Here is an 11,099-nt window from a genome sequence, read left to right on the forward strand (position 1 = left end):
TCAAAAGCACCCCCTCCATCGCGCCGGCAAGAGGTCCCTTGGTGGGGAGAAGAGGCGGACGCGGTCAAGAGGGAATTTTGCACGATACTCGTCGAGCAAAAGACGTGAGAGGAGGTCAGCACGAATGTTGAGCTTACCAGGAATGTGTCGGACACGAAGGTCAATGCCTGACTGGATGATGATGCCTGCAACAGCCATCAGAGGACCATTGTGTAATGCTTCTGAAACACGCAAGCTGTTGAAAACGGATACTGAGTCTAGGCTGTCAGTGTGAATGAGGAGACGACGAGGAGGTGAGGGAAAAGAGGCCACATGGTGGATTGCGGACATAATAGCCACCAGCTCCAAGAAGAATATGTCGATTTTCACGTTGGGAGGGCACTCCTTGATCCCATACATGAAACCCTGATTCCCGTATACGAAGGACATGCCCAGGGTGAGGCTAGCATCAGTCCAAACCTCAAGATCTGCAGCAGAATCGTCCCAGATACCGTCATCAAGAAAGCGAACACCAACAGCCTGTGGGATGGTGCTCGCAAGCCAAGTTAGGTCTGAGGTGACTTCTGCATTGAGGTGTACAGCTCCAAGAGGACGAGTTTTGCCACTGGTCTTGTGGTACAGAGCTGTGAGGGCAGGATGAGCCCAAGGCAAGACATTGAGGAGCCAATTGAGGTGTCCAGCAAGGCGTTGCCATTCGCGGAGAGTTGGTTTGCGGTTGGGTGTGGCTAAGAAGACTTTGATTTTCTCAACAATGTCAATGAGAGAGGATGGAGGCAGAGAAAGAGAACCCTGGTTTACATCAACCCAGAATCCAATTATCTTTAGGGGGCTTCCATGTTCTTGCTTCTTATCTTCGAAAGGGCATTGAATTGCTTCCCAAAATAAGAGCAGCTGGACTTGTTGACGAGGTCTGAGCATCCCATGATACATGATTAGATTGTCTTCAAAGTCCCAGCCGAAGAAGTCATCCATGTAGACATGGAGGCTGAGGATTCCCAACTTGCGGATTGCCAGCCAACACAGAAGACCAGATACAGCGCACCAGCAACGTGGTGATGCACAGTTGCCAAAGACCAGAAGCTGTACGATGTACAATTTTCCCTCAACGACAATGACTTGACGGAGTTGCCAAAGAGGGTGAGCTGGAAGATTGAGGAAAGCAGACGCGACATCTGATTTAAAGGTCACAATGCGATGACCAGGATTGTCTTTCCTGGCATCACGAAGAGCTTGGCCAAAAGGGTGCATGTCATCATAGCGGACCTTTGCTTCAGACTTGGGAATGCCATCATTTATGCCAGAACCTGAGTGATCAGTGACGACGCGAGCTTTCCCGTTCTGCCAGACAACGAACATGGGGGATATCTTCATCCCAGGTAAGAGTTTAGAGTCTGAGAGGTCAGCAGACCAACGCCCAGCTGCCTTCTCTTTATCGCAAAAGGCACGGATAGCATCAAGATCACCTTCGTCTGTGGAGTAGTTGTCGATTACTTCCTCTAGCTCAACCTTCCAATCTCCATCATCAAGAGGCCAAAATCCTTCTCGGAGGCCAGTCATGACTGATTGGACGAAAGGTTGATTAGGGTGATCAGCTAGCATGGATTCGAGTTTATCAACGTTGAAGGGTGTTTCAACCTTGATGTGATCTTGCATTGCAGAGAGTGAAGCTTGAATTTTTGGATCACACAGAAGGTGAGGAGGTGGTGAAGGAAGAGGCGGAGCAGACTATCTATAAGAGGGGTCTCCAGCTTACACTTCAACCCCCCGTTGATGGATCTAGGCCCTTCCCATGCCTTTGCTGCTCTCTGGGTTGCTTCCGCTAGCTCCTTTTCTTTTTCGAGCTTGGAGGAGAGTGTTGCAAACCGCTTCTTCTTTTGCTTGGTGTCATCCATCGCACTCAGAGCAAACCCCATGCCTGCGCCCATTCGGGCAAGGGGCTTCGCATATGCCCATGTTCCAATTTCGGCAAGGAGTCGATGAGCACTTTGATGAAGAGTTTGGAAGAGCTGTTGGGTTGCTGCACTTCTTGAGAGATGAACTAGTTCCTTGGAACATACATGCCAGAAGCGGAACATTGAGTTGACTGTGGTCATCCATGCGGAAAGGGCTCTTTGCATAGCGGTCGCGGGCTTCGAGGTCGAAGGCAATGGCAATCGACGGGTCATGAGGCACTGCACGAAACAGGTCAGTGACCATGTGGTGATACCCTTGAAGCTCTGAGGAGCGGTGGCGATAAACCAACGAGACAGCAGAGCTCCAAGCCCCGAATACTCATGCCCAATCTGACTCTGATCGAAGAGGGCGCTTAGCAGTGATTTGCTCTTTCTTGACGAGTGCATAACCTCCGCCGAAATCACGAGGCTCGTCATTGTGGTCGTATCCTTTGTCCATCGAAGCGAAAAGTTTTTCGAAGTCGACAAAGTGATCTTAGATGATAGAGCACCAGATTGACCGAGGGATGGAATTGGGAAGTGGTTGTACTTGCATGAGATTGACGAGTGAGTCAATGGTCTTGTCCGTCCCAATCGCTTGCTGTAACTTCCAAGTCTCTTCGATGTGGGGATCGGAAATACCAGATGCTGAAAGTTCAGCCAGGTGTGGGGTGAGAGCGAGAACGCCGGAAGGCAACGACTGGGCAGATGAACGTTCGATTCCAAGTAGCTTGGCGAGGTCTTCAGCTGAGAGGAGTGAGGTGGTTTCGTTCGAGGCTTGCGAGCTTGCCAGGCGAGAGAGCTTGGCGTTGAGGACAGCCCACGCAGCAGTGTCAACCGCTGCACAACGATCTGCAGCTTCTCGAATGCGGACCTCCTTCAGGAGCGCTTCATGCCGAGCCCGAAAGTCGATTGCTTCAGCCTCGCTAAGGCCATCGGGAGTGGATTCTCGAACCGCGGGTTCGTCGGTATGGGTGCCAGCAGCTGGCTCCCTTTCTTTTTCTTTGTCCTTCTTCTGTTGCTCAAGCCGTTGGGTGAGCTGTTGAAGATAGTCCTCGCCTTCACCTGGAGAGGCACCTGCATCTTGAAGACGCTTGGCAAACTCAGAGAGGGGAAGCCGTCCCTCAACGACATCGGAAACGATGGTCTCGAGAGCTGCCGCGCGTTGCCGAGTTGCTTCAGCAGTGACATCGGTCATCGAAAGAGAGATGTCGAGGGAAGGGAGTTGGAAGGCAAGGTGTCAGATGGGAAAGGAGGTTGGATGGCGAGGGAAGTGAGCAATATACCAAGAAAACTCTGGAGAGAATCTGCGAGAGGTACGGCGTATCAGTAAATGAGCCAGCTGAGTTTTACGAGCCTTCTTACTATCTGGCAAACGAAGTCTGAACCAGATAGATGTAAGAAAAGCGGACGGCGTCTGAAATAGAGAGAGCCTCACCAAATGACCAGTGATTAAGTGTTGATAAGATAGATAGGCGGAGCCTAGAGCGAGATCACTGTGCATTTTGGGTGAGCATGTGGCGCATGAAGATGGAGGGCGCGGGGCGCTTACCTGGGCTGGATAGACGTGGTCTGAAGGAGAGCCAGCACCAGGAGAGGGGGAAACGACACCGACATCTTCTCCTAACTCAGCATCTGCCAAACTTTGGCACTGAGTCAGAGGTCGGTGTCGAGACCGTGTGTGGTGAGCGGAGCTCGAGGAGAAAAGGCCCGGCGAGGCCGAGCTTTTCCTGGGAAGAAGTTTGAGTTGGCGCAGAGGCCTACGAAATGCCTCCTTACCCTTGGAACCCGCCATTACGACGACCACCAGCCACCAGCCAACCAGTTTTTCCAAATCTGAGATTTTTTAATTCTCTGACACTGCAATATTGAAGCATTATGTCATATTTTTTAAAATCTTATCTAATCTCTGCCAAGTGTCAATGTCACAAAACTCAATTAAAGAAGTATAGTCATTAAATCTCACTTACTTGTTTAGAAACTTGTTCTTAATACTAATTTGAACACCAAATGTACCAATTTCAAAATTTGGATAAGCCAGACTTTCCAACATTGAAATATGTTCCATATAATAAAATTTACAAGTCACTCACCTATATCCAGTATCATCTACATAATAGTACATTGCATTTGGTAGGAAATAGTTTCATAAAATTGGGTTTGCAACGTATCTGGGACAAAGTTGATCAGAATGATGATGTCATATTACCATATATGGACATGTGCCTGATTACGTAGGTAGGTAGGTCAAGCCAGTAAGCACTTTAAAAAAAAATCGACCCCGGGTATATTTTTTGAATCCTAGGACCCCCTTGGAAAAATCGGTGGGATCTCAATATACTCGATGAGCAAGGGTATGCCAAATTTATGCAAGTTGTAGAGAAGGCCAAGGCTTTGGAACTTCTTGAACGTATGCACCTACTCATTCATGTTTTTTTCAACTCGGTGTGCTGACTTTATCTCAGCAGCTGCAGTTCAAAAATTGTAATCGGGTTCCATTCGAACTTGAAGTGCATCATGGTCATTTTACCAATTATCATTTCCGTTGTAAATCTGTTGGAATCGCAAAGCTGCCGATGTCTGTATGCCTCAATATGCCTAGCTATTCAAACACCTCCGTGCTTTTGCGCCTCACCCGGGCCATGCCAATCATTATCTGCTCATAAAAATAGATTGTCAATTTCCGATGATTGAAATGAAGAGAGAAATAATCTGATAGGATATGATATCAGCAAGCTCTGAAACAGGACCGTATCTCCATTTTGACGACAAAAACCCCGATGCCTCTCTTTTTTTTCGCAAAGAATCACCACATACTTAGGAGTCAATAGGTCGCGGTCCGTAATGCACGGGCGAGCAAAAAATGGACTATCATCACCAATTAATTACACATACAGCATTGTATAATACGACAATAAAAACCTAGTCGGGATCAGAGCGCGGAGAAGGGACAGCGTGTCTAGTTTATACATTTTCTTGGGGGATGTGGACAACAGAAGACGAGGTATGGAGGAGAGTGTGGTACATGGTCATGATCATGTTCATGGGAGGGGAAAATCGGCAAGAGTAGCGGTCAATAAATGTGTGTAGGGTTAGAGGTTTCAGAAGAATTAAGGATTAGGGGAGACATTGCAAGAGATATAATATGGCGGGATTGTTGAGAATGTTGAGGATGTCAATGCGAATCTTGATGTGACAGGCATAGTAGCCAGGATATCAGAGTGAATACAACAATCAATGATGGAGATGCGACGAGAGCAGTGGGATCTAGCAAGAGAAAGCAAAGCAGATCAAACGAGGGCTGCAGACTGGAGGTAACCTCGGAAGATTGAGTCGCGAACTAAACAAGACAGTCAGCAAAACAATCCAAGGCGCTGCAATGGAGCGTACCGTTTCCAATGATACGCTGCGTCGCCTTTGTGTCCTAGACGTCAAATATGAGAAAGTTTTTTTTAGGTTTCGCCGAAAAACAACTCACCACTACACTTGTAAAATGAGTATACAGCACCCGACGATTCTCGTTGTTTCGTCTAAGTATGAACCTGCAGGAAGTGAGCACGGAAGTATTGAACGACGGTGTCGTAATCGTTGGACCGATCGCCGAAGGACGTGATGCTGATGAGGGGTGAGTGATAAGAACCTGGTTGCAAACGGGATGACTCACTACTTCCGGACCTTGAGTCCGGTGTCGAGCTTCGCCTTGAGCAGATCCGTCTTATCTGTGAAAAAAGAATTGTGATGAATGAGCACAAAGGAACGATGAGAAGAACCCCAGCGCATCTACGCACTCAGGAAGAGGACCAAGTGAACGTTCTTCAGCAGGGCGTTCGAACATATTTGCGTGAATAATTGCAGAGAGTCGTCTATCTTGTTCGTCCGAGGGTCTTCTTCGAGATACTAAATGGATTTGTTAGCATGGTTACCAGCAACGTGGCCGAAAAATGAGAGTTGAGAAAGTAGCCACAAAACGAAACAGAGAAGCACGCTGGTGGTTGCCACGTTTCAAAGAAAGTGATAGAAATGGAGGATGGCGCAAACGCCAAGGGAAAAGAAAGAGACTCGCCTGATCAAATGCGCTCACGGGAGCTACAAAAATGATAGTGTTCGCATCATCGAAGTATGGCACCCACGAGTGTCTCTGTCCTCGAGCACCACCTACGTCAAATAGATGCCAGGTCACAGATTTCCCGTGGATATTCACATCAAAGATGTGCTCAGTGACTCCCATAGTTTGGATACGAGCATGGAGGATGTCGTCTGGTGGGATAAGGTGAATATATGCGCGATAAACAGCAAGAATAACTACTTTACCTATGCTTGGGACGTAGTCCGGCGATGCGACAAGCGTGATGTTCTTCAGGAAACTAGAGAAACAAGATCAGAATAGAATACTAGAGACCAAGGTAGGCGACGTACAATTCGGACCATTCATCAAGTTTCAGTTTCCGTTTGGCGATTAACCCCTTGACAGTGGGATGATGCCACAACTCCCTGATATCCTGAACGGAGAGCTCCAGCATTCGCCCAACGTCCTGAACCAAAGGGTCCTGCGGTTCCTGGGGTTCAATCTCACGAGTCTTCTTTTCACTTTTGGCCGAAGGGCGTTTTTGTTTGATTTTTCCGAGAGCATTCTCGATGGTACGGGCCTGCCAACCACTACGCACAAAGATGCCACCCTTACCACCACAGAGTCTGTCCGCGAGCTGCGCGTCCGCAGCTACCAATGGGGACAACCTGCGTCGAAGGTTGGCTATCTGAAGGGCGCCGCCCTCTTTCATCGAATGGGAGTGGGAGCCGCTGGCCTCCGACGGCATCAGGGAACTTGGTGATCCTTGGGTAATGCTGCCGGTCAAGAGAGAAGTAGATGGTGACAGCTGATCTGCGATACCGTTCCCGTGAGCCTTATTTGGTATGATAGACTGTGAATCGTCCGTCGATGTAGGTTGCGCCTCGGCGTCTTCGTCAAGAGTGTCGTCCCAAGCTTCAAGCGTAGCTAGGATGTGTTTCAATGAATGAACGACGTTGAAGTAGATGACCGCTGTCCAAGATGCGCGTTCTTGATCCATCGAAGTGGGCTTATACATGAGCTGGAACTGTTTCTGCAGCGTCGATTTCCCGCTCTCGGCTTGACCAAGCAGAAGAAGCTAGCAGCGCAGGATGAGTATATGCGGCGCATAATTGTAAAGCGCACTGACCTTGACGTCGCCCTTCTTCTTCTTCAATCGCTCCCGCTCCTCCCGCAGGTCGTCGTCGATTTGCTCAGAAACCCGTTTCGCCTCGGCTTCTGCGTACAGACGGGACGTACGCTCTGCCTCCGTCTCCATGGGTGATGGTTTGAGGGCGGCGGGGAGATGGGATCATCCTGGCTGTAGAGCGACGGCGTGCGCATTAGTCGAGTGGGCGGAGCCGATGGTGGTGGTTATGAAGAAAGAAAAGAAGACGGCCTGTTGAGCAGGAAATTTAAATGCATTGCATTGAGTTTCACTGGGGATGCCACGCATTACTAGCTATTGTTCGTCTGGTGGGAGGAAGTCTCGGGATTGGGGGATGACTCCTTTTTCCCTGTTCATAAGTTACAACTCAGTTTTCGCGACGAGACGAGACGAGGAATGGAGAGGGGCTTACCATGCCCACACGGGGAACATGTGCACCAAAAAGTCACCCCGCGACGAATTTATCTGTTGCTCTTGAGTAAATGACTCGGACGTAGATGATCGTGGACGTACCGAGTGTATACAGCTGTGTTTCGTAAGTAGGTACTCGCGTACGGCAAATAGGTTAGACTGGATTGGTTATGCCTGGATAAGTTTGTAGGAGATGAATGACGCGATTGTGGACTTACTAGGAGGGTGCATGGAGGTTGGGTTGACGGAGAGCTGTTTTTGTATAGAACCTCCTCAAACAACTGCGTGGTGCCGAAGCAGAGGCGGTTGAAACCTCACTGCAGAGTAGTCACATTCGACAATCAGCATGCGCACGGCGCTCGTGACTCACACCTCCCCATCCACTCCTCATCCAACGTCCAACATGGCCTTGTTGCAACTACAAACAACACAATAGTATGTCTCCCGAATTTTGAGCTTCTTTCTTACAACATAAAATGGCCATCCTCAGATGCGCGTGATGATCAAGTCCCGTCCCCACAGGCCACCACTCTAGAAGCACACGCAGTGCTCGTACACGACCAGTCAGTGTAAACCAGGACTCGTTGAAGCACTATCCAACACCCCTCACATAAACTCAACATAAGCACATGGCTTCGACCCTCCTTCGCGCTCCCTCGCCCCTTCAGATCTTCAGATCCTAAGTAATCCCGCCATCCAAGTTTACATGGCCCTTGCATGGCCCACCTCGCCAGCATCCATCCCTGTATGCAGAGCCTTCGCAAAGAACCTCCTCCGCCCCTCCCCAAAGTAATCCTCCAAAATTTCCCTTCTGCCTCAATCCCACATTCCACCTCGAAAGCCTCGTCTTCCGCCTTAACTGCCTCCCCCCCCACTTCAAATCTTCATCCCTACCCTCGTACAAACTTCCCTCGATGCGTCGGACAACCCAAACTCTGCCTCGTCACTTCCACGTCCTCCCTCCATAACGTGTTCGATGCTGGGTGGGCGCAGGCTGCAGCTGAGGGTGATCAGTTTCCAATGGAGAAATGCCAGGGTTTCTGTGGGACTGAATGCGTGAAAGGAGGGTGGGATTCAAAAAGGGACTTCAAACACAACTTCTGCTCCACGCAACACGCACATTACGAATCACCGGCTGTTTGTGCTTCTCAAGCCCAATCTCAGACGGCGGATGCGAACGATCATGTGGAGCATTTTTGTCAGTTGAACCTTTGCCCCTGTATCGCGCCGGTATGGGCATTGTTCCTCTTGGGATTCTTCAACGTCGACTTCATCTTCGAGGGTGCCATTCACTGCTGCTACTGTAGCGCGGCCTTGTCAAGTTCGTCTTCGACCCCCACTTGGTCGAGTTCAACTTTGAATTCTAAAAAATGGAAACGAGCATGGCAGACTACGCCTACAAATCAGCCACCACCAGCTCCATCTACCTCTCTAGTTCTCCACCATCTCTGAACACGATCTGTACTGCCACTACGTCCCGGGCCTCGTCGGCAACCTGATCACTTTCATTCTCAACTTCAGCTCAGCAGAGCTTCGGTTCTGGCTTGTACTACGAGGTGTCAGCGCGCTTGCGGAAAATCAAGGGGTTTGTACCAACGATTTTTGCGGAAACGTTGACTTTTCAAGGCTGATATCTGCATTTCAATAGCTTTGAGTACGGCATTCAGGCGTCGTTGGTTGTAGGTGGTTGAAAGTGACTGTCCTTTCGCTTCAGTCGACCGACGTAAAGAACAATACATGAGGCCAAGTTGGTCACCATCGCTTGGAGTCATGAAGTCGGAAATCAATCCGTTTTTCAACGGTATGTCCTTTACTAGCATCCGTGTTTTTTCTGTCTCATCAAAAGGTCGTCATTTAGATAATATTTTGTACCAAGTTGGGCATGCGTCAAAGAAGCACTGATATGGCTACAACCGCGTGGTGTGGGATGCTCGGGGCTCCAGTCAGGACTCTAGTAAGTCCTCATCAATCATTGGCAGAAGTTCACGGCCCTAAACTGCTCACTGTAACTCCAAGCCGTCATGCTGCTCTAGAGTCGTCGAGTCTGGCGCCTGACCAAGTCAGTTGTACATGGAATTTTGCACCAAGAAGCGGATGCTGGAAGTGCGCTGCCTCCCTCTAAACACCTGCCTTTGCTGGAGTAGCGGTAAACGACTTTCCTGATTTGCCACTGTCTAAAGCACCTCATGAAGGCACTTAGGTAGCTCGCTCCTTCCTCAGCCCAAGTGTGCGGAGATTTCGATCTTGCGCCCTTCACGGTGAGTCGTTTCTTGCGCTTCGCGCCTTTGCTGAAGCTGACTGTTCTTACCATTAAGGACATCGTGGCGCTCACCACCATCTGACTTCTTGGCCACAGACGCGACATACCCTTCCCTCACAAAACTTTGCCCTCGGTCCGAATGGCAGGTGTGAAAGTGGTGGGCGCATGTAAGGTTTTATGGTTTTTACGGAAGCTGCTTGATCTAATTATAAATCGAAAAGTCACACTGTACGTCTCGCCGACATCGAGGCCGCCAGTAAAGTACTCTTCGGTGTCATCGGTTGCATGGGACGATTTTTTTTTTTAGAGTGATAATGTTTCTGGGTGCTAGGTTTAAAGGCAAGCACCCTTCCATGCATCCCAAGACACACCAGGAATAGGCCCAGTGTGGAACCGATAGTATACGAGGTTTTCCCTTCCCATAAGCCGTGGCTGCAGCTTGTTACGTGTCAGGCATTGCCAGCTTGGCGCTCATGCAAACTAGCATCTTCACTTTGTATGCATTGCTTGTCAGTTCAAGTTCTTTTCGAGCTTTTTACCTCGTACAAAGCTGATCATTATTGATATAAAGAGAATTGTCCCCCACCTCAGCTCTCATGCACTATCTGATAATCAGTCGTGACAAATCTTCACCCCAGAAGGGATGCACAACTCGATGTCCATGACCGGCTCAGATTGCGGGTTCCATATGTAAGGGCCTATGCCCTCTTGAACCAAAATGACGTGCCCAATCAGAAGGGGCGAACTCATCACCGTCATAGATTCTACCTTTACAAGTAGGACATCGACGTTTCAAGTTGAGGTGGGTGTTTTATATCTGTTAACATTTGTCTGTGAACTTACCAGAACAACAGACTCAAGATTACGACGATGGTCCCAACGGTTCGGACAGTTCAACGTGCTGAGATGGTAAGCCGTCATCGACGGGAGCCCTTCATATCTGATTTATCAATCAGTTACCTTTCAGGCTGCCAGGAAAGCGCTCCTCACTGTTCAAGATCGACCCAATTTCAGTGTGCGGTTACGTGGGTCGAGTGTGATGCGCAAATTACGTATACTTATCTTGGGCTTTCTATTAGGGCAACGGGAAACGACATAATGGAACGTCGATTTTGATTCAATCACCCCACCAGCGACAAACCTTTGTCCGAGACTGGTTGGAAGGACATCTGGACACCTACATGACCTCTACACCAGCCATGACGTCGGCGAACTGGAACTACAAATCACCCTTTATTATCGTCCGTGGACGCTCCTCGAGGCGATCCCCACCTCAACCCCCTT

The 11,099-nt window shown here is 49.2% G+C and overlaps 2 protein-coding genes across 2 annotated transcripts; one reads left to right on the plus strand and one right to left on the minus strand.

The window, feature by feature from the left end:
- Positions 1-5,221: 5,221 nt before the first annotated feature.
- Positions 5,222-7,255, minus strand: LACBIDRAFT_296169 (Galpha13; the record flags this gene model as incomplete). The annotated part of the gene is made up of 10 exons (XM_001890524.1): positions 5,222-5,271; positions 5,322-5,355; positions 5,410-5,473; positions 5,526-5,546; positions 5,596-5,650; positions 5,720-5,828; positions 5,995-6,188; positions 6,243-6,295; positions 6,348-7,075; positions 7,127-7,255. 10 exons carry the CDS (start codon positions 7,253-7,255, stop codon positions 5,222-5,224), a joined length of 1,437 nt encoding a protein of 478 aa, XP_001890559.1.
- Positions 7,256-8,272: 1,017 nt separating this feature from the next.
- LACBIDRAFT_335655 (uncharacterized protein) lies at positions 8,273-9,986 on the plus strand (the record flags this gene model as incomplete). The annotated part of the gene is made up of 5 exons (XM_001890522.1): positions 8,273-8,785; positions 8,991-9,140; positions 9,414-9,509; positions 9,760-9,813; positions 9,912-9,986. 5 exons carry the CDS (start codon positions 8,273-8,275, stop codon positions 9,984-9,986), a joined length of 888 nt encoding a protein of 295 aa, XP_001890557.1.
- Positions 9,987-11,099: the final 1,113 nt, after the last annotated feature.

This window comes from Laccaria bicolor, genomic scaffold (assembly GCF_000143565.1).
Source record: "Laccaria bicolor S238N-H82 LACBIscaffold_107 genomic scaffold, whole genome shotgun sequence".
NCBI classification, from domain to species: domain Eukaryota; kingdom Fungi; phylum Basidiomycota; class Agaricomycetes; order Agaricales; family Hydnangiaceae; genus Laccaria; species Laccaria bicolor.